Genomic DNA, 26,030 nt, shown 5'->3' with positions numbered 1-26,030 from the left:
TTGAAATTAAATATTGTAATTACTCAATCTTTGAATGCTTTAAAGAAAAATTTGAGTAGCATTAGTAAATAAATTTAATTTAATTTAATTTTTTATTATGCATTGTTTAATTACTATCAAATATTTTAAACAATGTCTAATTCTTTCAAATAGATACATAAACTATACTTTATAAGCAATAACTTTTACTAAAATTGTTCTTGGAACATTATGCTGTATTCGGTAGTCATAAATTAGTTCCACGTTGGACATGACCGCAAAGTGAGCAATATGGCTACAAAGGAAAACAATTTTCCTGTATTATACGGAGAATTAAATAAATTAGGACAAAATGGTGAATACGAGCGGGCAATAAAAATTGCTAATAAGAGTGAGTTTTCGTGATCTTACAAATTGCTTTCAATTCTACGAGTTTACTATCAACATAACCTGTGCTCCATTTACGAAGAACAACATATTTTCAAAAATAGAAAATTTTTCAGTTTTAGGTATTTCCCAGGATGAAGAAGCTGCTTTCCATTGTAAAGTTATTTGCTATATTCAATTATCTAAATTCAATGATGCACTCCAGTTTATTACTAAGAATCCAAAAATATCAGGGTATGTCATCCTGATTGTTTGTTAAAACTTATTGTTAAAACTTTTCTAATTTAATTAATATTCACTTTGTATAATTCTAATAACAAATAAATATTTTTTAGCAATTTAGATTTCGAAAAAGCATATTGTTTATATAGATTGAATCAAGTGCAGGATGCTTTGAAGGTAGTAGAAAATGTTTCAAATCCTTCATTGAAACTCAAGGAACTAAAGGCTCAGATACTGTATAGGCTAGAAAAATATGAAGAATGTTTCTCTGTGTACAGAGACATTATAAAAAATTCTCACGATGAATATGAAGATGAAAGAGAAGCTAATCTTGCAGCAGTGGTTGTAAATTTAGCAATTGAGGATTCTGTAAGTCCTTAACAATTAATGTTATTTAAGTATATGTTAATTTATATTTATTGTAATTTATATTTTTTTGACAGAACTTAGAAGTTCCTGCATTACGCGAAGATACATATGAATTAATATATAATGCAGCTTGTGGTTTAATTGCACAAGGTAGCAAAGGTGATAAAGCCATCTTGATTGAGGCAGAGAAAAAACTTAGAGCAGCTGAGAAAAAGTGTAAAGAAAATTTAGAGGAAGATGGAGTTGCTGAAGAAGAAATAGAAGATGAATTAGGAATTATTAGAGTTCAACTTGGATATTGTCTTCAGCTTCAGGGTCGCGAGAAAGAAGCTCAAACATTGTACATTTCTGCTTTGAAAGCAAAACCAGATGACATAGCTCTAGTAGCAGTTGCAAGCAATAACCTTGTGTGCCTTAATAAAGATCAAAACGTATTTGATAGTAAAAAAAGAATGAAAAGCGCTACTCATGATAGCTTAGAACATAAATTAACTTCTAGACAGAGACGGAACATTGCATACAATCAGTGCTTGTTAGCTTTATACACTGATCAGGTATAAACTCAATTAGTAATACACTGTTTTATTGATCATTGTTCACATATCATTATTCTATAACTTATGTCCTTGCAGGCAGACCAGTGCCAGCAGCTTTGCAATAAACTAGCTAAGGATCATCCTGCACTAGCTGTGGATGCAATGTTTGTTAAGGCAATACAACTTGGTAAAGAGGGTAAAGCAAAGGAAGCAGCAAAGTTATTAATACAGTATGCAGTTGGAGATAAAGAATTGCAAATGAAACTGGTTTGTGTGCAACTCTTATTGAGTCAGGATGAAAGACAAGAAGCAATTGATATTCTTGAAAATCTGAGTGAAAGAGACAGATCATTACCTGGCATAGTCAGTGCACTCGTAACTCTTCATATGGCTAATAATAATCGTGAAAAAGCGTCAGCTGCTCTAAAAAATGCAGTTAACTATTACAAAAAAAATAAGGTAGGTGCATTTAATTTAATTTCTTTCTTTTTCAACTCAATTTAGTATAACCTTTAATATTCAATTTTAGGAAACTACTGCTAATTTAGGAGAATTATGGCGACAAGCCGCTGATTTTTATCTACGCGGAGGAGAAATTAAAATGGCAGCTGATATTTTACAAGAAATGGTAGATGCTGCTCCTTGCGATACTAAGACATTAGCGCAATTAGTGGTGGCTTATGTGCAATTTTGTCCAGAAAAGGCACAATTGCTATCAAAACGTTTGCCACCGTTACATGACCTTTCTGAAACGATCGACGTTGATGCTTTGGAGAACAGTAACTGGATAATTGGTACCAAAATGATCAAGAAGAAGATAGAACCATCTCCTGGGTAAGTATTATTCTCTTAATGTAATCTCGATAATAAAATTCTCAATAAAATTAATAATTATAACTCTATTGTGTAGAAAACCCGCTGTCGATATAACACAAAAGAAAAAGAAAAAACGTAAACGCAAAGGAAAGTTACCTAAGAACTATGATCCAAATGTTCCACCTGATCCTGAACGATGGTTACCCAGACACGAACGTAGTGGATTTAGGAAGAAACGAGATAGGAGAAATCGGGATGCTGCGATGAAGGGCACACAAGGTGCTACAACTGTAGCTAGTGATATGTAGTACGTATTAATTCACAAATACATTTATTATTTAATTTAAAAAATACATACAATTGATAACTTTTATTTTACTTATCGTTACAGTGATATTACTAAGATGCCTACAAATGCGAAACCTTCTCCTAACCCTCGACATAGTCCAGCGGTAGAAAGTTCCGGTCCACGACAACAACAACGTAAGGTTCAACAAAAAAAGAAAAAGAAAGGAGGAAAATGGTAAAACAAGTAATTCGTATTTGTCGAAAACATGTATAATATTTCGATATTGCTAAAAAGATGGATGATTGAACGATACATCTCAGTGACGAGTCGTATAACTTTTTCAATTATACATATATTTTGTATCGCTGTACATATGTACAGTAAAAAATACTGCCATTTTTAAACGAACGTACTACTTTATACCAGTATCGTTTGATCACTGTAAATTTTTAACTTCTGAATTTGTCATTAGATTAAAATGTAACTAGGTTCTACCAGGATTGAAAATATATACAAAAGAATGATATATAAAATATTTTTATTCCCTTTTTCTTTTAATCCTCTTGTCAATTTTTGACAAAATTCTGCAATATAATATACAATATAGGTAACATATTCCTTGCATACATTGACTAGGATTTGGCAATAGATATTTTTATTTCTCTGTTGGTAACAATTGTATATAAAAATACAATCTGTGTCAAATTCATTTTTTTCTCTTAGTAAATCTGTAATTCATGTTGATATATTGTGATTGTGCGTCAAATTTTTAACATTCATGTAACAGATTTATATATGTATATGTAATATAAGTGGCATAATTCGTAACTACAATAATCATACATTGCGTATAATAATAAAATGCCACTTCATATTTCAGTAAAATTCATTACCCTAAAATTATAACTCTGTGAAGACACGCTGTGATTACATGTCATTGTAGCATATCGATGTATGTGCACGCACGCGTGCTTGTGTAGAAGGATATCCTCGGTTTATATCATTCTAACTTATTGTCTTGTATTACAATTGCACAACACAGCATTGTTTATCGTGTATATATAAATTTATAACAGAAAGGCAACTGTCGAGGTAAGAATAACCATATATGTATATCATAAAATGTTTCTATATCTGTGTTCTTTTTTATATAGTTTCCTAATATGTCAAGGCTGTAAATTGCCCTCATCTAGACGTTTAGTTAAAATGCTTAATACCCTTCCATTAGAAAATAGTACAACAGGCACGCTCATTCAACTGGTCTGAATATTATGATATGCATAATACGTAGAAAATAAACAAGCACTGGAAAATTCATTTTACCAGTCCTAAGCAAGTATATCCGTTACTTGATACTTTTGTCATGCCACACTCATCTATTGGCAAGCAATTTCCCGTGTTCCCAAAACCAATCGCCAAATCAGTTCGACAAAAATGAGTTTGTCAAAAATGAGAATAGATGAGTAAGGCACAAATTCATGTAAATGCCATAAAACATTTACATAATGATGTAAATAATTCTCAATGTATGAACATTAATTTCCAACAAATAATGCTACTTTTCAGGTATAATGCCTTCCCACGCATCTTCCCGCTGTTTGTTGGCTAATCTACGTTTTTCTAGAAACAAAGAAAGAACAACTTATTTCTGCTTTTTTAAAGCTTTTTTAAGCTTCAAACTGTGAGAAGTGTTTTGTGTAAATAATACTTACCTTTAGCCTCACGTAATACATTTTTCTCATGTTCGCGTTCTTGCCTAGCAGTAGCTAATTTTACACCTAAAGCACCCGTAACCAGTCGTCTGGCTAATGCCGCGCAAGTTTCTGGACGACTTCTGTACGGCTGTAAAAATTCCGCGCTCCTTTTTGCTTTTGTTTTACTCAAGGCTGTGGCCTCGCTCAGGGGTCGTGTTTTAACAAATGCATGGTCCGAAGCCAATACTTCAGCAGCTAAAACCGATTTAACGGGTGAGCACTTGTTACTGATAATGTCGGTGTAATTTTGACTCGTTTCTAATTACCAACAAGAGGACTACTGAAGACTCCAAGACAGTGTGTGTCATCTACCCACTTTAGTTCAAACCCACCATTCTTAAAAGGACTAAAAACAGCTGCTAAATCGCTGGTTTTAAATTCTGATGGGAAATTGTAAATTTCAACAACATGAGCAAATTCGTCGCTGGATACCTCGATGTGTTTAGTGTAAGGTTTGTAATCGCTTTTCGGTTGTTCTATCACAACATTACCAACAGCCGCTGTTAACTGAAATTAAAAGTAATTAACATTAAAAAAGTACATAGTTTTGTCGTTTTATGTTGGTGAAAGGTAAATTCATAAATACTTGCCTCCTCGATAAGAGTTGGATCTAGACAATCACCATTATCGTCGAATAAACTGTCCCAGTCACATTCATCCCTATTAATCTTTTTAATTGGTGGAGAAGGTGGAGGTGCAGGTTTACTTTTCTGACGCACAACCTTTTTTACTTTCTTCTCTGGTGGTGCTGTAGGAATAGGAATAACTTCCTTAATAGGTTGTTGTGGTTCTTCCTGTACACTATCTGAGATAATCAGCACGTTTGATACCATATTGCGACGCATCATTTGCGCGTTCTTTTGGTTTGTTATCTCGTCCTTATTTGAAATTTCCGTACGTTGTTTGTTATTTGCGTTTGAATTAGTTACAACAATATCGTTATTACATTTATCAGATCTGTCTATTTCTTCATTAACATTAACTTTACTATATATACATGCCTCAACTGAGTCTAAGTTATTGTTATCTTCACTAGAATTACTAGAGATTTCTTGTTCTTCAATAGTTCCTGACTGAAGTGTATCAGTTGTCTCACATTTAATTTCAGGAGCAGTAGTACTGTCTGTATCATTTGGCACATCTTCATTTAGATTATCTAACTGCTTAGTTGTTATTTTCTTACTAGTTTCCATCGTAAGTCCTTCTGGAATAACAGAAGAAGTCGGGTCCTTTGGATCTTCTTGCAGACAGATATTAATTTCAGATTCATCATTACTTTGATTATCATCAAAACACGTATTTAATTCCTTTTGTTCACATTCTATACTTTGTTGTAAACTAGAATCTGTTTCTTTGATATCTAAACTTGATTTTGATTGGCCATGAGAAGCAGAGGACAGATTGTCCTTAACTGAACGACTCACACGAATAGATTCTACTGGCTGAGGACTCCCTTCTGTTTCCAAACTTCTACGATGTCTTGGTACATAAACTGCGCGATCTGGCCTTCTCTGACGAGAAGATCTTAATAAAATTCAGTTAAAGATATTTACAATTTATTCTTTGAATTATAAGAAAGAAAATAGACGAAAGTATTTTTACAATTTCTTACTTTGTAGTAGATGAATCTGCAGTTGCTTGTATTTGAACTTGGTCCATATTTGTTTGAAGTTCATTTCTGGCCCTCCTAGCAGCTGGCGGCCTATAGATTTCAACCGTTGGCGTTGATTTTACTAAAAGTTCGAATGACAAATTTAATTAACTTTACACTATCTTTTTCAGATATGAAGTTTTCAATGTAAGTTCTTAATTACCTTGTCTTTGAATTCGTACGCGTTCTGGAGATGCGGAGGGCGATCGTCGACCTTCAACGCCCATCTCGAACAACGTACCGGTACCTTTCGTTACACAACTTGTTGTACACTGTTCACCATTCAATTTTGGGTCCCTCGAATATTGAAAAATAAAATATTATAACCTTGTTATTTTATAATTAATTTAATATTTCTTTTTTAAGTCGGTTAAATAGTTCCCTGACGCGTCTGAGTACTACGTCACGCGACCTTGAGCCGGTCAGTTTCACTTTCGTTTACTGCTGCTGCTACGTAGTAAGAATTTCATTCTTGTAAACTCATTTCGTAACAGTATTAGAATCGTCTGTGAATTTCGCGCAAATCTGATTCAATCTAGAACGAGTTCTACTTTCGAAGGAATCGAGCATTAATATGGTCGTTTTTAAATTAATCACATTAAAATGATATTATCTTATGCGAAGAAATAGGTGTATTCCGTGATACAAAAACATTAAGAGTTTATAATTTAATACTTTTACTAACTTTATAATAAATCTATTAAAAATTAATGCATATTTTTCGTAAAATCCACTTCATAAAATATACTATTAAAATATAGTAACAATTTTTTTTCCAATTTAACACGAACACTATATATTTATCCACAATTATTACAGAAATCGCTGAACTATAATTGTTATCAGAATGTCTTTTTGTTGATATGTTATCGATGGGGGGCATCATTAAATGATTCACAACAGGAAATAATGAAATCTTACACTTTGTGATTTGTTCAGGTGATACATCACTGAAACGATTGAATGTAATAGCACTTTGCTAAATGACCACGGGATTGTATCTAGTCAGTTATCGAGAGAGGCATGTATGTGCTTGTTTATATCATATACAGTCAGTTGTAAAAGTCTATAGACACGATTGTAGTCATAAAAGAAATAAAAAAATAAATTTTGTTACAGAATCATCTATACTTACATATCAATACAAAATAGTTCTCATTATGTTCAGTATACTAATGTATTTCTTGAAGAATTTAAGAAATCATAAATATTTAGATTACGAAGATCTTAAAACGGTTATACCAGTAATTACAAAACCTTTAATTCCATTATTGTTAAAAAGATAGTAAACTGCAATTGATACCTATAGAGAGCTATTACGTATATGCATACGTATATACATTTATATAGTTTGTAGTTTTTCAGTTTCTTTCCTTTCAAATAAAGACGTAAGGAACTGTGATATTTATTTAAATATACATTTAACTGTAATTAATACAAAATTGGATACCAAAAATATTGTAGGATCTAACATCTTGATTAGAATACTTCGAACTTGATGGTGATGATGAACGAAGACCTTTGTGATAGACTGTACGCAACATCAAAGGCTCACTTCACGAAGCAAGATCGAATTGGTGGGGATAGCAACAGCCACTTAACGAAGCAATGTCACTATCTATATATATATAAAACATGTATCATAACAATAGGCATTTCGATACCTTATCACGTCACTTTTGTAACACACGACTGTCCGTCTGGCAGAACCTTGGCCGATTGAGAATGTATGCAGATCGGCAAAACGGTCCTGCACCAGCTGGTGTATAATATATCTTCGATAGTTGTTTACAGGTGGAAAGACGAGTACCCTGCAAAAGTGAAAAGAACGCGTTACGATCACGGCTGAAAGTGAGACTGGACTGAGGACGGGTGAACGTAACCGCCTTGCCCCGGGCCACTTTGCCCGTATCCTGTCAGATGAACACAGGCAGGCTAACTTTTACATAACATTTCACTTTCTCCTTCTTTGATTTTCTTAAAATTAGAGCCATCCTTGGTCCGAGTAATCACGTATCATTTCGGTCATTCCACAGGACGCATAATGCGGGTATTTGCATAAAAAAGTTGGGCAAAGATGTAGGACAATTTTTTAGTAAGAAAATATTATTTTACAAATATTTTCGCTTGGATCATATACAAGCCACATTGATTAACTTCATCAATATTGTTTGATTTTTAATTAAACACTGATTACGTGCTGTGATATTAAAATTATGGAACGTGTAGAAAACAATTTCTTGATTATTCCTTCATTATTTATTTCGAAAATTTTCTCCTTGCAACTTACATAACTATCTATATTTAAACTCTGATTTTACATAAGATATTTCATGCCTAAATGCTTACTCTGAATAATTCTCCTGATTTAATACTATTTGCTTAAGGCTCTCCAAATTTATCTTTATGCTATTTCGTAGAGCAATCGAATGACTCAACTGTAAACTTTCGAAGTACTTAAATGTACTTACGTACTTACGTACAAAGAAAAAGGTCGTAAATAAGTTATTCGTAATGTATTCGATTCCTTTTGGGAATGAAAATTTTGCAAGCGAAACAAAATTTCTGAAATCGACTTTTGGCCAACTTTCTGATACAAATTCTCCATTATGCGTCGACATCACCGCCGTTACAACCGCGTTACATTTCACATACATAATCAGATTTCATGGAAACCGGCTATTACGTTCAACCGGAATAAAACGGTCGGATAAAGGCGGAATTTATTATGTGTAACGTCGTAACCGGATGTTTTTAGAAAGCATTGAGAGCATTAGAACAAGCGCAAGCAACATACAAAAAGTAGGAAATAGGAAACGAACTCTCAAGATCTAGTGGAGAGCAATTTCAGTCTCGGTAGATAAATAAAACTATCTAGACCAATATGGATGCTGGAAAACAAGATAAAATTCTCACCTTAACGTCGTTTCACGATGTTAGTTAAATTACATGCCAACCGTTCAGGTGGAACGAACCATGTAGCGTGATAAATCGGGGTTCTCTGCGCTTCTCTTTCTCTTATAGCCAGATATGAAAGCCAAGCAGAAAAAGAAATCGACTGCAACAGACCGAACAAAACAACCGTTCCACGCTATCGTCTGATCCGGTTGATGAATCGTCGTTCCAAGAGTAAGATCTATGTTAATTACATTTCAGAGACGACTAAATCGACGAGCCTTGAACTACAAAGAAGAAACAGAGTCCCGTGCGACTCGTAAGTGTTGCGTGGTTCACGTAATCATGCGTATACGTGAGCGACATACGACGAGAGACCGGTTGCACTCCATAGATTAACAATTATTCGTGCCATTCAAAATCGACCATCTGTCCCCCTGACGCGTGATTTCAATAATTAACGAGTTTAAGTGGCAAATGACGTAAGTGAAAGAGGTGAGGATTTTTTGGGTTAACACACGTATATTTTTGACGCTTACATCGTCGTTATTGGTCTTCTAATATTTACTATCTTTAAAGATATCGAAAATTGTATAGAGTTAGTTAATCTTCCGAGTATTTTGCATTCATTTTTTCTAATTATAGCAAAATTTCCGCCAAAAGAAATAAGTTTTCTTATTTGTCATCTAAACGTAAATAATTATTCAATATGGCGGACGATCGGGACCTTCTTTTCTTTTCTTTCCTTTCCTTTTTATTATCTTATTTCTCAAGTAAAGTAATTATGACAAACATTTTTTATCGATAAAATATCTACAAGTTTTATTTTAAAAGTTTTGAGGATAGAATATGTTTAAATACGAACGGTCCATGAAATATGTATGAAATATTGGAACTGCATATTGAATAATCAAAGAACTGTACATATTACGGTATTCTTATATAATATGTATTTGTAGCGACAGTTAATCTTGTGTAACCGCGTGGTACATTATTTTCGTTGTCGTTGATGGAGAGAGATAATACGTTTCATTAAAATTTACGTTTCATATAAATTTTCTTTTGTTATCTAACGACGTACGCAACTTCCGCCATCTATGGAGGGCTAGTTAACCAATAACCGCAACTTAAAAACTTATTATGTATTCCCATCTTACTGCAATATTTTAAATCAAATGCAAGGAACCATATGATGTTAATTAAAAACAGAAATGTTAATTAGAACTATTGACATCTATAAAACGCATTCTTATTTTCTACAGGCAACATGCCAATGCGTCACAGTTCTTTTATGTTTCTCAAAACACTATGTAGTTTGCTAAAAATATAAATGTACAGCGAAAAATAAAACGCGTAAACGTTTGAAATGCGCGGGGAATGTGAGAAAAGAAAAAACGGTCTAATGTAATGGAACAATCTGAGGATGGAATGGAACAATGTATTAGTTACAAACAAGAAAATCTATGAATATTTTTTTCACGCGACAATTGATTGCGATCTCGTTTCACTTTTTTACACTACTTAATTATATCAAGTTAATTTACGAAAGAATTTCGATTTTATATTATCAATAATTGGAGAATCGAAATATTACACTCGCAGATAAAAAGATAACACATTTTGTAACTTTGATAATATGTGTGAGGTATGTATGGAAATACAGCCTTTCTTATGTACATCTTGCAAAAGAAGCTTTTTGAGTCAATGTTAGTAATCCTTAGATGTAAACATTGTATTTCTTCGGATGAACAAAAAGATAGCATAATAGAATTTCACATGGTCCTGATAGATGGAAATATTATTACCACGATGTATGGACAGAAGAAAATGAAGAGTCGATGTTAGTAATCCTTAGATGTAAACATTGTACTTCTTCGGGCGCATAAAAAGATAGCATAATAGAATTTCACATGGCCCTGATAGACAAAAGAAAAAGGTTCAAGCAGCCGACAACTAAGATGCTAAGGAAGCATCATGTTATGAGCGGGTTTGGTTATCATAGAAAAATGAAAATTGTCTTTGTATAAAGTTGCATAAATAGTTAAAAGTATATTGAACTGAAGATACAAACTTATTGCAGTAACAATTACTGATAAAAATTGTATATTCCAGTAAGATAGTACGATCGTTCAACACATAGTTATAAAATATTTTGTTGATCAAAAAAATCGGCGTTCTGTAACGGAAGGCAAGATCTTCTGAATTGAAAATTATTGGGGAGAGCTTGCAAGAACGGTTTACAGAAAGGGGGCTTCAGAAAATACTAACATTGTATAATTTTCAGTAAATATAAGTAAATTTTTTCGTAGTATGTGCTATCAGTTTGACTCATTGAATTCTTGTAATTTTTTAATTTTACGGGTAAGAAAAACGTATTTATACTCCGAGAATATTTTATATTGTAAGTTTACATTCAAAAGAAGTTTATTATTTTTCCATTTTTTTTCATTATCGAATAAAGTTTTACGAATTTACACATTGTGCTATCTTCTTGTTCAGGAATGTAAATGATGTAAATGCTAGATGTGAAGATCTTCAGTGCAAACAAGAAATATTGGTTTATAGTTAAAATGAATATTTACGATTGTCTTAAAAGTGCAAATGAATTAATCAGCGTTCAAATTTGTATTTAGCATGAAATTTATATTTTTTCCTACTTAAAAGTCATGTTTAATTTTTCAACATTAACATGGTTTTTCATTTAAGATCTTCAATGATTAAAAATATAAAGCATCAAAGTAGCCTACGTATATGTATACCTTAATTTCCGAATATTTTAATCACTTGCAATAATACAGACCGATATACGTTGTCTGGAAGATATCAACCATTTACCTTTAGTGCAAGATATTTATAAATATACTCCACGAAGGCCATAAGACACATCAATAACAAACACATTGAACACTTTTCAACAGTTCTATGGTATCCTAAATCATTTAGGTTATAAAGTTAATTCTAATTGCCTTAGAATTTCAAATTGTATGTCAAGGATACAAATAAATTTAACATAACGCGTCTCTGCTAACATTCTAAACTAAATCGCCAATAAAAATTGCGGGCTATCAAATCGATTCTATTTATCACAGCGTATATTATCTCATCTTCTTGCGTGATTGACAAACGTCAACTACTTTTATATTGTTGAGATATATCTTTAAGAGATTTAATACCGATGATTTCTCGGAGAAAGCTTTACTATGTAGTATCATAGACGTTCATAGAAATTGAAAGTGAAAAATGTTTGAAGACACGTTGTAAAAAGACCGTAGTGATCTAACCTTTAAAGGCGCGTCGTTGCATCAGGAAATGTGATCGTTTGGCTCTCCTACCTTTTCCGTTTCTTGTCCCTTGAAAATAGAGTCACGTCGTGCTCCACGTCCTCGGAGAAGAGGCTATCTTGCAAGCTCATTTATCTGCGAAACTGCGCGCAGGTCGGACATATGAGAAAATTACTGACACTCAGAATTAAATTCATAAAGAGTTCAACGAAACCACGTTTACCGTGTTGCTGCACTGCAGCCACGGTCTCTACTCGGCGCACATTGACCATAAACTACCTTAAAATGCATCGCGCATGCGTTCATTTGCTTCTGCCTGTATGGCTACTGCGCAGGCGTACCTTTTTAAATCGCGAAGCCATTTTGATGCGAAATTTTACGCGCGGAAGTATCGTGTCCCTTTTCACATATCTCATCTGGGAAATTAATATAAGTTTTACATTCTAATTCATTAATTCCGTAATATCGTTGTGTAAAATGGAATTGTAAGAGTTTGTAAGGAATCTTCTTAGATTTGGTAACATGAAATGTGTTTTGACGATGAAATTAGCTTAGTTTGGTGCAAAATTTTACCTGCATAAATGTGGTATTTCTTTCTATGCATTTCTTCTGAAAAATTAATGTAAGTTTGTGTACTCTAATCTATTGATTTCGTAATATTGTTTCGTAAAATGGAATTGCAAGCACTTGTAACGAATTTTTTGACTGAAAAATATGAAATGTGTCATCGATCGAGAAACTAAGAATTGCATGGTTTTCTACGTGAACATCATTATTGCATAACTGTATGATTCAAGTTTTCTCATTCTTTTGAAAACATTTGAAAGGTGTATAGAGACTTTCTAAATAGTGGGGCAAGGTAGCTTTGTATTATTCGGGTGAAATTAGTATTCTGTGGATAAAACTTCTTAGCATCTGTTTGGTGACCACGTAATGTTAGATAATAATTTACCGCTATTTTGTCTGTAATACAATTCAAAAAATTCGTTACATCATTTCTACAGACTAAGATATTTGATAGAATTTTGCAACTAGACTACGGATGTTTATGCACATATTATAAATTTATAAATGTAAAAGTGTACAAAATGCACATAATGTCCAAAAATATATAAAATATTCAAACAGTAACTATAAAATGTGATTGATAAATGTCAATACTTTAAGGGACGAATCTACACATTAAAATAAGTAAAACACGTCATATGAACTCAAAAACAAAGATACGTAGAGCAAATGTTCATATAATTTTCATTATTTATTTTATTATGTAGATTCATTTCCTGAAATACTAACATACATCTATAAATCACCCTGCATTTGCACATTATATTTGTTATAGCATTTATATATTAATTAATTAAATGCAAACACAGTAAGGTTCATATCATTTAGTAATACTTTCATATGACTACAAAAGTTAGTATAATAACAATTAAATATAGAACCTGGTAAAAAGATGTTTCATTGGAAAATAAGAACATATGCAAATATTTTTTATAACCACTGCATACAAAGATATAAATTTGCATAAACATTCACAGTCTATAAGTTTCTTACTTTTTTGATGATAATTAAATTCTCGTTAATCGATTCAGTTGATACTGTACAAAACATAATATTTATTTAATAATTTATGGAGATACACACATAGTGTACAACATACAAGCCTTAGCATTCATAAAATGCCGTTACTTAGTAAAGTAAACTGCACTTTATTTATTTTTCCCCTCTAGAATATTTATATACAATCACACGACTTTTTTTCCTCCGCTTTACACTGTTCGTCAAAACAAGTTCATTTAACTACTAAGCGATATGTGGCCCTGCCTGTTTCGCTCAACGCATCGTTGTCCTTATCAAATCCCTCCACAAAATATGTTTGATAAAATTCTTTTGTATCCTGGCATTGAGTGAAACTCGGGGCCTGAATTAGAATGTGTACAGCGCATAAACATACAAAGTTAAAAGGGTCTAAATCTTCCAGTATTTAGACCCAGCTTATTTTCTCCATTTTTCTCCCTCTCTCTAATACAAAGCTGTGTCTACGCGCAATATTCTGTCAAATATTCGGGATTCTGTCAAAAATATTCTATATACAATTAGGGTATGTATAAAAAGAAATTTACGTCTTAAGATTACAAGAAGAAAGATGATCTTTCGTTCCGTTGCCATGCGCGGAAAAACAACAAATTTTTATCCGTGACACATACCGATTGCTATTTCTGTATCTCCGAACTAAAAACATTACTTATAAAGGATCGACACGAGAACACGCAAGGTGCGTCACGGTAATATAAAACTAAATATTTAGAATTGCATTTAGCGATACTGTCAGCGAACGAAAAAGTTACCTTCTCGTTGTCAGTGTCGCTATTTCTTCATCTACTTATATTTATGTGTTACATAAGTATAGATCAATAATTCGTAACGAACATCAAAAAGGCGAGTTAATGTAACTCAATCGAAGATAATACGCAAACGATCCCAAACTTTAAGAAAGGAATAAAATGATAATCGAATGTATAGAATCGCTATCGCAACAATATGCCGTGTTAATGATTATTGGTAATCTAGTTAAAGCAATTCTTTCTATTGTTGGGGTAGAAAATTGCGGGTGTAAAGCAACTCTGTTTCGTCGCAAGAAATTATTCTCGAAATTAAATTTACTGTGCCAAAAACACAGAAATAAGTACTATGACGGGCAATACACGGATAGAACTAGCAAACGTATAAAATAGGTACAAGATTTTTTGTGATTTTCATCGCATATCGAACATAGAGATATTAGTCTTAGATGTCTATTCGTGGTCTATATTGTAACCTTAAAGGTGGGTCCCGGAACCTCCATCTTGTTACATAAACAAATTTCAATGTGTGGTCCTTGCCTAATAATTCATCATTGCACAATATATCAATCTGCAAAGAGCATTAATTAGTAATGTAATATAAATTATGGTATGAATTTTTTATAATTTTTACTCACATCCCGATATTTTTCCATTCCATTTAACACTTTCTTGGCAATAAACTTTTTCAAATGTGTAATGGTTGCTTGGGCAGAGCACCTAATAAATCTTCGTTTTAAAGTTTTCAAACTTGTATTTATGCATTCCAAGCATACGTTAACCTGTGAAAATATTTGCTGTTTACAATTATCGAAACTTATTCAAATATAGAGTAAACAATGTTTATCTCTCTTTACCTGTTCGTCAGTACGGTGATAGTCTGATTCTGCATGTGCATCAGCTGTTGCCTTTTCTTCCTCAACATCTCCAGCATTTGGTAGGATATCTTTAGGGCAAGGTAAACCTCTTGCTCTATAAAATTCTCTTTCCCTTTTAATTTCATCTAGAGATAAATATACCAGATTAATCATGTTGTCATGTTATAGAGAATTTTTAAGTTATCTTATCAGTTTTATTAATGGCAAGACAATACTAACTCTCTTGAAGATCAGGAACTAATTTGTAGACAATATCCTGCATAGTTCTGTCAAAGCTAATATATTGGAGGGGATGCGACTGATGTATGACAATTTGGCATGTTGGACAGGTATGTTTCTCTTCTAAATGTTTTACTAGACAGCTTTTGCAAAATGTGTGTAAACACTCGGTAACAGTAGTGGCATCTATCAAGTAACCCTTGCATATCTTGCACGTTATGTGGCTGTTCAGTGTTTTCAACTTGATTCTCCTCTCCATGGCACTGGTAATCACCATTTAATAAATATTACCTGAGACACCATACAAATGCAATCAGATTTCAATGCTATTAAATCGTTCTAAACTTGTTACTTTACAAGACTAAAATCTTACACAGTAATTCACAATACTATTATTTTCTCCTCAAAAAAAGAAAAGCTCCAAAGTAACTGTTGACATAATGGTACACGAATGACATTATTATAGAAATGGTCAAAATTTGGCAACACGTAAAACTCATAGAATTCGTTCTACTGACACATGGTTCAAATCGTTTAAAATTTGTCAGGAAATAGAATAAAGGTTATTACACAACGATCTGAAGGAGAAAATAAATATTGAGCTCGGTAAAAAGTGGGTTATCGGATTCTAACCTGAATGTCGAGTGTTAGCACACAATGGCAACTATCACTCGTGTTATTCGTTAGGAAGTTTCATTCGAATGGTCCGTATTATTCTTGGCATTTTTTTGTCGTTGAATCGAAGCGAAATGGAGGGATACAAAATTAAATGTTCGACTAAAAACCTGGTAAAAACAACTTAGTGTAAATGTGACTCATGACAACAAAACGAACTGATCTCAGCGCCATCACTTGTCTTATGGTTAGCTTATCTCTGGACACGCGGTTTCGTTTGGTGGTGGGGAGTTCTCCAATGCCCTCAATATGTCCTCGATCAATCATAAACTAATTTGTTTATTCGTTTAACCGTGTCGATGCATACATATCTATTTTTTACGCGCGCGTGACTCGTTTGATTTCAACCTATGTTAATTAAAAATGTTTGAAAGGCTTTTGTTTCTGTTTCTTTTCTTAACCGTAAACATTTAATAAATATGAGTTAGTCATACGGTTTTTAGCTTAGTTCATCGTTCAACCTTAATTCAATAATTAATATAGTTCATTAGTTATAATCTCGTTTTTTTGCTACGAAACGTTTTTATAACTGATTATTATGTATATAACATTAAAAGAAAAATAGCATTGAAGTAACCTATAGCATTATGATTTTCAGCCCACTAATTACAATAACCTCGGGAATTTTCTCAAAAATAATAATTTAGTAGCTGCAAAGATTCGATTTAGAATGACGATATTTAGATTGTGAAAATTCGTTCGACGTTTCTCAATCCTTCTCAGAATCCCAAGTTTGTAACATCTAAAACTAATAAGAACCGTGAAAATCGCAAAAACCATACGAAAACGTCTGGAAATAATAAATGTAGACATTGAGTAATGTGGGTACAGTTTCCAGTGATTTATTCGAGACGAAACTCACGTTACAATAATAATCCAATATTTATGCAGACTATACATACAATCTACCTTGGTAAATGCTGATTTACTGGCTACCTTTAGGTGCTGGGTAACGAAACGAAAAAGAAAAAGTTGAGAAAAACTTTTAAATAAACAGATCGGTGCTATGTACAAAGAATCTTCTCTAATTTTTGTATATTATTTTCGTCGATCAATTGATTAATCTCCATTCTATATTTTACACGTATCTCGCCTCATTCGTTCCATAATAATACAAAAAAAAAAAAAAAAAAAATAATGTTAACGACATCCTAAAATACATCCTAAGTAACAATATACAGAGAAATAAATTATCTACTACTAAGCACCTCTCGCATGCACCATTTATACATCTTTATGCATTTTACATCCACGTGGACGATGCAATCAATTTTCTCTCCATCATCTTCTTCTCTATCTTCTTTTTTCCAATTCCTTCTTCTTTTTTTTTTTTTTAACATTTGTTATGTGCAAAATTGTCTTCCGTCGTATTATCAAGAAACTATACAATATCCTTTGAATCGTACTCGTCTCTCCTCGACGAGGACACTCCTGTTCGGATCACAACGTAAAAACTCGCGTGTTAAAAAGAAAAAAAAAAGAAGACGATTAAAAACCTCACGAATCATTCACTTACGATCTACAATCTTCTTCTATCTTTCTACAAAAATTCGAAGATTCGCGCTCGTTGTCCACTAGAGTCCATTCACGTAGAAACGCTAACATAATACATATCATTATACTTTAATAACCGAGTTCGAGCTATGTTACAGAGAAACGTACAGGTTTTATTAATTGACTAGTTACAAACACTTTTCGAGATGATCTTTTAGATCAGGTATCTCTTCTGTGCAAACCTGATGCACCATATACATATATATATATATATATATGTACGTGTTTCTTCTTCTCTTCATATTAACGAATACAAGAAGCCCTGGCGGAACTTTCCTTCCATCTCCTCTCTTTCTCTCTCTCATTCTCTTTTCATTCATCTTCCCAAGGCACTTATCAATGGCACGGTAGTATAACATGTACAAAATTGGACGTGAATATTTTGTAACAAATTTTATTCTTTATTATATATCTCACGCTTCGGCTGCCATAGTAGTTCAGGTGTGCAGCAAAAGTCTTCGATACGATTCTGTTACGACAGAAACCTGAGAAACGCGTGTACGTGAATCACGTGGAACAAACGCACGTTCCATAATAGTAATCGATTTCCCAGGATATAAAGATAACAGGAAAATAAATACAATGTTGTTCGTAAGAAAATCAGTCTCCTCGAAGGCCGGAGTTTTCTTCCTCGATCGTTACTTTCTTCCTTCTTCTTTTTCTTCTTCCTTAAATTCTACGGAATACGCGCTAAACAATTCAATACTGATTTATATTATTTGGCGTGTTCGCTAGGTCAGTCGCTAGATCGACTTCCGTTCACCAGCGTTCTTCGACTATAAGATAGTTTTCTCTTCTTCGTGATCTTCGTTCGTTCTCTTCTTCGCATCTGATCCCTCTTCCTTCTCGTGCTTTTATCTTATGCGCTTCTTTCGTTCGTTGTCCATTCCGGATCATTCTCAGAGTTTTTACACAATCTTCGGCGAAAACCGATCGTTCGTGGGATTTTCACAGTAGGTAAGGGAATTTTTCTTCGCCCTCGTCGTCGTCGGCTTCGCTGGACTCTTGACTGGACGGCGGCGTGTCTAGCTGCGGGAGGCCAAGGTCCAAGTATTCCTGAAACGATACGTTACATCGTTCCTCAAATTCCAAGCACATTAGGTTTATTTCAAATATAACTGAGATTCGAAGATTGGAAGAAATAATCGAACGACCGAGTAATCCCCGCGCAAGGCAAACGAATGATTATGTAAATCATCGAAGCTTGGAAATTCTCTTCTGCTTGAAAGAAACTTTAAAATCTCAGTCTCGGTTTTCAAAGAATATTTCAAGTTTCTTACCTCGTTCGCAGTTATCGTTAATATCCTATCGAGATCCTCGACCAGTTCCCCGAACATTGGTCGTTCGTTAGGCTGGTAACTCCAGCAATCCCTCATCAACATGTATCTGCAACGTTGTTTCGTTTTATTAGTATCGCGTATTAGTATTCTATCACGATGAAAGACACACGGTAAATTGTAAAAGTTGCATTTACATTTCGATGGAGCAACACGGTGGTTTCTCCATTCGATGGCCAGTTCTTAGCAACTGGAACAATTTTTCTACGGATGGTACGGACGGATAGGGGGTACCACCCAGTGTCATGATCTCCCACAACAGAATCCCGTACGACCATCTGAAACATTACGACGATCGACTCAAATTAATGAACGAATATAAATGATACCAGTGTTAGGGACACTTTGTTAGACGCTATCAGACTCATTCGATTTTATATTTTCGAAAAGATAAATAATTCCAATATTCTTTACAACAAACGAATATTTATCCAATTATCAAGAACATTTCTTATACTCACACGTCGGACTGAGTGGTATAAACTCGATGGAAGAGAGCTTCAGGTGCCATCCACTTAACCGGAAGTCTTCCGTCTGTGGTTTTCCTGTAGTAGTCGTGACAGTGTATATCCCTAGCGAGACCAAAGTCAGCGATCTTCAAAACATATTCGTCACTGACTAAAACATTCCTGGCAGCCAGATCCCTGTGGATACACCTTCTGCTCGCTAAATATTCCATCCCTCTAGCTACCTGATAGGCGAACGATACTAGGTCCTTTTGGGTGAGAGTCTTTTTCTCTTTTGGTTCTTGGCCAATGGTCGGTTCGTATCCAGAGGAAGGTCTGTGATCCCGTAGAAAATCACGAAGGTTTCCATGCGGAGCAAATTCTACGACCACGTACAATGGCCCGCCTTGTGTACAGGCTCCTAACAGATTGATTATGTTCACGTGCTTGCCGATCATCTTCATCATCTCCATCTCAGATACCAAGTCCATCATTTCCGCGTCGGTATGACCCTCTGTGGAGAAATTGGTCACTGAGTAATTAGGTCAAATGATTGATGTGTAATTGGCGATTAGATTCTTTTGCATAGATTGGAATTATTCTTAGATAGTTTTGATGTAAATCGAATGAAAAGGGAATTCGAACGAAAAAGAATGAGAAATGTGAAGAAGGAACGAAGCGTCGGATAAAGCGTCTACCTTTCAGCATCTTCACGGCTACGACGCAAGGAATCCCGGGTTTTCCAGTATTTGTTTGCGCCCTGACGACTTTCCCAAATGCGCCTTCGCCCAGGGTGTTTCCCAAAGTTAAATGTTCTCGTGGCAACTCCCAAGCACTGTCGACCGGAAGTTCGTACTCCGAGATACTTCCTCCATTGCTGTCCTCCGCGGCGACAGTCGATTTTTGTTTCTCGATCTTCACCACGGGCATCAGCAACGGTTCTTGAACGTTCTGCGCGTTTACTAAGTTCTGCTTCTCCACGATCACTTTCTTCGTCCATTGAGTCACGACTGCAGCACGTGCCGTCTCTATGGCCAGCAGCTTCTTCATTTTCTCGCGTTTCAGACGATGGAAAATGTATATTACCACCACTACGCCCACGGCGAAGAAGATGAAGAGAACAGCGGCGAGAACGTTCACGAGAATTTGTGGTTTCGCTGTCAATGGTATTCCATGGTCCTCCAAAGCTGGAGGATGAAGAAATGTTTATTAGAATTGGGGACGAAAAGGCAAGATTGTTATAAGGTGTTTGGGTATGCAAATTTCTTGGTATACGTTTAGAACACTAGAGATACTTCTTTAATTTTATAGAGAAATTTTTACTGTTTCTATTTTTAGGTAGAACGCGATAATCTTCTTGCGAATATAGCAGGATAATGAAGTTATTAATATTAGAAAGCTTATTGGACAATTTTGAGAAAGAGCAGAATCCATTGCAAAGATGTCAATTATTTATTCTAAACATAACTAAGGAAATGCGATTCTGCAGAAGGGATTTTTATTATTACAAAAAGTTTTAGGTACATTCGACTACTCGGAGATAGGCACTGCTGAAGGTTTCTCCCAACGCGTTTTGCGCTATGCAGGTGTACCACCCTTCGTCCTTCTGTGTCACGTTGTATAGCTTCAATACTTCTGGATTGTCCGCGCCTTCCGCCTGTTTAAAAGAATTCAGTAGGATTTAGAGAAATTCGTTGCTTTGAGTAGGAGGTGATTTAAGTAAGAGGATGATTTAGCAAATGGTTGTACGGAAGGTTGTCTTCGATTTTAGTTATTATAGCATAGTTTCAGTTTTAAAGAACTATAGAGAAATGATCTTCCTTATAAATATGAAGCTAACTGTAATTGAAAGAAAAATAAGCGATTCTGATATTTGAAAACGTACAAAGCTAGCTTGTAAATAAAATGAAGTTTACTTGCAATCTTATCATACCGTGCAATTTAGATCTTGGATGAAAGTAATATTCTGTTTCATAATTCTACGTTTCATAGCAATGAGAAGAATAATACTATGTTTAATTGATAATAATAATACAAAACTGTACATCTCGTTAATTTACTCGCATTCTCGAGGAATTATATGAAATTCTCGAAAACTGACGCTTATGTAATAGTAACTCAGACTTTAACAGAACCAATGCAAAGTCGAAGAATATGGGATAAGAAAAAGTTAGAGTTAATGAAAGTATTATTAGGATGATAAACAAGGAGACTTGAAAAATAGTTTTAGCGACGTTTAAACTTTAAATTAATTTTGATCTATTGACGACACAAGAAGCGGAAGCGTATAAACGAAAATAGAGTGTGTTCCATGCAATTTCAAGTAGTTCTACGTGCCCACCTTGACCTCCACCCGGAAACTTTGATTGGTTTTGTTGACTGTGTCGAAAGACGTGTGATAACCGTGATACCATTCAAGATGACGATGCGCGTCCGACAGAACCTCGCAGGTCATAGTAACGTTGCCTCCTATCAGAACCGTCGTGTTTCTTGGAGGCCTGGTCAGTATCGGCCGATGTTTCACGCTCTCTACAGGAAAAATAGACCCAACCACCTTTTTTTACCAAGCTCCAGTGTATCAGAGAATAGAAAGAGGTGAAAAGAAATCTCTCGAGATCAAACTTATTGCACTGTATTTCATAGATCGAATATTAATGATAACGATTATAATTATCTTCATGATCTAAGGAATTCTATGATTATTTTTCTAAGATTTCGAGAATTATGATTGTACAATTTTTTTTCATAATCTTTAAAGATTCTTAAAAGTAATTAAGAACGAAGAAAATTTAAAGAAATTTTGTGTGCGTTTGCGTGTAATATTAGTTAGCTCGAGTACGTTTTAATTTATTAAGAACCAAGGAATGAAATAACACGTAAAAAGTGTCTATTACATCACGTTAGTTTCTTCTATCACGATCTTTCTACAAGCAAACTTGATCTCAAGAGACCTCGGTCGTCGAATATCGAAGAAACAGATCGGAAGGAAAAAGAAGATAGAATACAGCAACATGACATTATTAAAACGTAAAAAAAAAAAGAACAAAATGAAACAATCCACGTGGCAGCACCTGAAATACCAAACGGCACATGTTTCCTTCACCGTATCGTTAGTCACTTGGATATTATTTAAAAATCGCCGCAGACAGTTCACATATCACCAGAATCCCTTGGAATCTGTCTTATTTTACATAAAACCTTGTATACATTATTATACATAATCATTTTATACAAATAGTGTTTAATTAAAAATAAAAAATTAGAGCGATAATTAAAGATCCATGGAGAAGACACAAGAACCTCCACCACCTAAACAATATGTACAGTTCTTATTCGAAAGTGGAGAATTAAAGCGATGATTATGAATCCATCGAGAAGACACAGGAACCTCCACCATCTAAGCAATCCGGTCTGTCTGTACCTGAAGAAGAATGCCGGTCGGTGAATTCTCTTGGTCACCAGGGTACTCGACTACTTTCAGCCATTGTATATACGGTTCAAGATCGGACACGATCGGACACTTGAACGTCACCGTGCTGTTCACCGCCGCGGTTACGTTCTTCGGGAAATCCACGTTGATGTATGGTTTATGAGGAAAACGCTCTATAGATGCAATGAAAATTCACGACTGTTTAATGTCGTGATTCCTTCTTTTCTACGTTAGACGGTCGTTGAAAATGTCTCATCGATAGTGTTTCCAGCGGAGCACGTTTATGTTAATCATGACTAGACTGTGGATATTTATACTTAATTTAACAAATAAAAGTCGAGTAGAGAATTATTTTACTCGGTAAAAATTACATTTTCAACTCATCAAATTCCTCGTAAATGTATAAAGATCCGCAGTTTATTTATGACAATCTAATGTGCTGATTCGTTTCGTCGAGCGAAGAACGTGTAGCAAGCGATAATGTAAAAGGATATGGAATTTTTAGAAACTTTTCTTTAGAAATGTTCTTCTTTCATGCAACGCGATCGTTGGAAATTTCTAATCGATGGCATTTCCAGTGAAAGATGGATGGTAGATAGTAACGTGAGAAATGTTATGAGATTTGAAAAGTTTGCAATGATCTAGCGTCGTGATTCTTTCTTCGTGCTAGCCGGTCATAGGAATCTTTCAATGGTTGGTATTTCCATTGGAGAATGTGCAAATGGTAATGTAAAATCATTTGACCGAACATAGAAATTGCACAGTGATTAATGGTCGTTAATGTTCTTCTTCGAAATATCCTTCTCGATTGTTATCGTTGATCGTTATTGTTCCCAATGAAAAATAGGTGCAAATTGTATGGATTTAAGAAACTTTCTTTCTTTACATAATCACTGGATATGTCGTAACGTTTTCCATTGAAGAACGTATAGCAAATGATAATATAAAACGATATTGCAAAATTTAGAAACTTCCTGGTCGCTGAATATCGCGATTCTTTTCTCATTTTAAAGCCTGCAACATCGTTCGATTACAGCTTACTTCGTTTATTCTAACTTCGTCGCAGCTAACTCAGCAAAAGCTAATTAACTGAAAACACAAATTTTTGCTTTCCCATTGTACTATCGTTCCCTGAATTGTTTTAATGAAAAGAAAACAAACGAGAGATCATTCCAATAAATAGAAGAAAAGAATGAGACACTCGTCTACTCACTGACAATTTCAACGCTACATTCGCTTCCCCATTATACATACCATCCTTTCAATAAATTAAAAAGAAAAATAAATAAAAAGCACGATGCACTCAACGCGGCTCACTGACAATTTCAACATTACACTTTACTTTTCCATTTCAACGTTACTCTTACTTCTCCATTACGCTGTACGTTTTAGTAAACAGAAAGATAAAAATGCGATACTCACCGACAATTTCAACTTTGGACGTGCGATTGATGCATCCCAGCTCGTTGCACACCACGCAAGTGTAATTGCCGCTGTCTTCAGGCACTAGATCCTCCAATCTGAAGGTCCACTTAGACATAACCACCGTGCCAAGCGTTCTTTTTGGTTCTTCGTTGTTCTTGTACCATGTGATGTTCGGCCTTGGGTTGCCAAAGCTTGGACATCGTAAACGTAACATGTTGCCAGCTGGTTTCACGACCACGTTTGGCATCTCTACGCTTTTATTGAACGATGGCGCTCGTACGGGAGCGGTGTTGTTGTGTTCACCGGCTGTTTCATTCTCCAGTTTCTCGTTGTCCAGGTCGACCTCCGCGTTTTCGCTTTCCAGGTGCAACGATCGCGTCTCTGGCAAATCTGTGACACCGAGATTCGTGTTCTTTTTCATTCGGAATTAATTGGACAAATTAACTGGAGCATCTAGAATCGACTCGTTTAAACGAAAGATAGGAGCGTTAGGTTAAACTTGTAATACTTGAAAAGGGAATTTTGGAATGGTAAGAAACATTGATCGGAGTTTCGCATTAAAGGGAATGGATTTTTGAAATAATCTGATTTCTTCAAGTTTGAAACGAAATTATTTCTACGAATTACTAAATTATTTAAAACGAAGGGTTTCCAAAGATATTTTGAAGCTGTTTGGAATTTTTAGAGATTTCCAACGATACGAAGGTGATTTAGAATTAATTGGCGAAAGAGGCGAGGGATAGGTAACGTTATTATCCTTTTGCAGAGCCAAGGAAGCTATTACTTTCAAATTACAAATTACAAATCAATTACGTATGTAACTAAAAATGAAACTAACAAGCGATCGCGAATTTTTAATCAAATTTTGTTCGATATCGTCGAAGCAAAGTACGAACAACTGTCCAAGATTGAAAAGCGAGGAAAATCCGAGTACTAACTTCTCGCTTCGATTTCCAATTCGTTCGTTTCCTCCTCGTGTCTTCCCAGTCTCTCGGTTTCGTGCTGGTATTCGTCGTTCTGCAACAATTCGATTCGTATCGTCACGTTCCTCCATTCGTTCGTCATGTTTGATCCAACCAGGCAACTGTACGAATCTGCGTCCTCGGGCTCGATGTACTTGAACCTCAGCGTCTGTTTCATTAATCGAATTCTTGGCGACGATGGTCGGAAAATATCGTCGCCTTTGTACCAAATCGTCTCCGCGTTCGAACTCGATGAGCATCGTAGGATCAGCTTCTCACCGATTGACACAATCACCGTGTCGGGATGATTCAGATCTGTGAAACGAAAACGAAATTCATATTTTTTTATTAAAAAAAATTCATATTATCATTTATTTATTATTAGGACGAGACTAGGGCAATACGAAAGATCTTTTGGAAGATTATTTTCAGTAAAAAAATGTAATATCAGACGGATTGGATTCGATTTTCCAGTACTTGGATAGTCATAGTTACACTGCGGATATTCTATGTATTTGATGACGCAGAAATACACGTAATGTGAAAAAATATGGAGATAATATGGAAATTATGATAC

General features: G+C 34.6%; 4 protein-coding genes across 15 annotated transcripts in view; 1 reads left to right on the top strand and 3 right to left on the bottom strand.

The window, feature by feature from the left end:
- The first annotated feature begins 209 nt into the window (after positions 1–209).
- LOC100643099 (signal recognition particle subunit SRP72) lies at positions 210–3,133 on the top strand. The gene is made up of 8 exons (XM_048412701.1): positions 210–370; positions 483–600; positions 702–957; positions 1,032–1,511; positions 1,590–1,952; positions 2,023–2,327; positions 2,404–2,616; positions 2,701–3,133. Exons 1-8 carry the CDS (start codon positions 271–273, stop codon positions 2,834–2,836), a joined length of 1,971 nt encoding a protein of 656 aa, XP_048268658.1. The 5' UTR covers positions 210–270; the 3' UTR covers positions 2,837–3,133.
- On the bottom strand, positions 2,624–12,474 carry LOC100643220 (R3H and coiled-coil domain-containing protein 1). 7 transcript variants are annotated; one of them, XM_048412703.1, is made up of 9 exons: positions 12,231–12,470; positions 8,920–9,185; positions 7,668–7,814; positions 6,167–6,300; positions 5,965–6,085; positions 4,943–5,876; positions 4,619–4,859; positions 4,311–4,547; positions 2,624–4,218 (listed from the first exon to the last, which is right to left on the bottom strand). In XM_048412703.1, the coding sequence occupies exons 4-9, from the start codon at positions 6,228–6,230 to the stop codon at positions 4,154–4,156; spliced, it is 1,662 nt and encodes a 553-aa protein (XP_048268660.1). In that variant the 5' UTR covers positions 6,231–6,300; positions 7,668–7,814; positions 8,920–9,185; positions 12,231–12,470; the 3' UTR covers positions 2,624–4,153. The 7 variants fall into 7 exon arrangements, with proteins under 7 accessions (XP_048268660.1, XP_012172710.1, XP_012172712.1 ...); XM_012317320.2 differs by having other exon boundaries at positions 8,920–9,061; XM_012317322.3 differs by having other exon boundaries at positions 8,920–9,061; positions 12,180–12,295.
- Positions 12,475–13,781: 1,307 nt separating this feature from the next.
- LOC100644745 (polycomb group RING finger protein 3) lies at positions 13,782–16,481 on the bottom strand. Its single transcript, XM_003402472.4, has 5 exons — positions 16,258–16,481; positions 15,625–15,915; positions 15,385–15,530; positions 15,166–15,309; positions 13,782–15,098 (listed from the first exon to the last, which is right to left on the bottom strand). The coding sequence occupies exons 2-5, from the start codon at positions 15,899–15,901 to the stop codon at positions 14,973–14,975; spliced, it is 693 nt and encodes a 230-aa protein (XP_003402520.1). The 5' UTR covers positions 15,902–15,915; positions 16,258–16,481; the 3' UTR covers positions 13,782–14,972.
- Positions 16,482–17,116: 635 nt separating this feature from the next.
- Positions 17,117–26,030, bottom strand: part of LOC100643345 (fibroblast growth factor receptor homolog 1) — a 110,595-nt gene continuing 101,681 nt past the window's right edge. For 5 of the 6 annotated variants that reach the window (XM_012317326.3, XM_012317327.3, XM_048412700.1 and 2 more), the window contains 9 exons: positions 25,430–25,768; positions 24,489–24,881; positions 21,978–22,165; positions 21,161–21,293; positions 20,335–20,823; positions 19,652–20,150; positions 19,328–19,468; positions 19,134–19,239; positions 17,117–18,909 (listed from right to left, as the gene is read on the bottom strand). In XM_012317326.3, the coding sequence (XP_012172716.1) occupies positions 18,802–18,909; positions 19,134–19,239; positions 19,328–19,468; positions 19,652–20,150; positions 20,335–20,823; positions 21,161–21,293; positions 21,978–22,165; positions 24,489–24,881; positions 25,430–25,768 (2,396 nt within the window). In that variant the 3' untranslated portion in view covers positions 17,117–18,801. Of the gene's footprint in view, positions 18,910–19,133; positions 19,240–19,327; positions 19,469–19,651; positions 20,151–20,334; positions 20,824–21,160; positions 21,294–21,977; positions 22,166–23,057; positions 23,240–24,488; positions 24,882–25,429; positions 25,769–26,030 lie in introns of all 6 variants that reach the window. The other variant, XM_003401435.4, reaches the window with a different exon arrangement.

Source organism: Bombus terrestris, chromosome 15 (genome assembly GCF_910591885.1).
Source record: "Bombus terrestris chromosome 15, iyBomTerr1.2, whole genome shotgun sequence".
Lineage (NCBI taxonomy): Eukaryota > Metazoa > Arthropoda > Insecta > Hymenoptera > Apidae > Bombus > Bombus terrestris.
This window is presented reverse-complemented; position numbering and strand designations above follow the sequence as displayed.

Bases quoted from the DNA above. Each gene is read 5' to 3' on its own strand.
- LOC100643220 (XM_003401434.3), bottom strand. From the start codon at position 12,310: ATGAGCTTGCAAGATAGCCTCTTCTCCGAGGACGTGGAGCACGACGTG. The intron at 6,301-7,667 runs GTATCGAAATGC...TCAATATTCGAG, and splicing joins TACAAAAGTGACGTGATAAG to GGACCCAAAATTGAATGGTG. The intron at 4,219-4,310 runs GTAAGTATTATT...CTTTGTTTCTAG, and splicing joins TGTATTACGTGAGGCTAAAG to AAAAACGTAGATTAGCCAAC.
- LOC100644745 (XM_003402472.4), bottom strand. From the start codon at position 15,901: ATGGTGATTACCAGTGCCATGGAGAGGAGAATCAAGTTGAAAACACTG. The intron at 15,531-15,624 runs GTTAGTATTGTC...ATTTATCTCTAG, and splicing joins AGTTCCTGATCTTCAAGAGA to ATGAAATTAAAAGGGAAAGA. The intron at 15,099-15,165 runs GTGAGTAAAAAT...TGCTCTTTGCAG, and splicing joins GAATGGAAAAATATCGGGAT to ATTGATATATTGTGCAATGA.
- LOC100643099 (XM_048412701.1), top strand. From the start codon at position 271: ATGGCTACAAAGGAAAACAATTTTCCTGTATTATACGGAGAATTAAAT. The intron at 958-1,031 runs GTAAGTCCTTAA...TTTTTTTGACAG, and splicing joins ATTTAGCAATTGAGGATTCT to AACTTAGAAGTTCCTGCATT. The intron at 1,512-1,589 runs GTATAAACTCAA...ATGTCCTTGCAG, and splicing joins TAGCTTTATACACTGATCAG to GCAGACCAGTGCCAGCAGCT.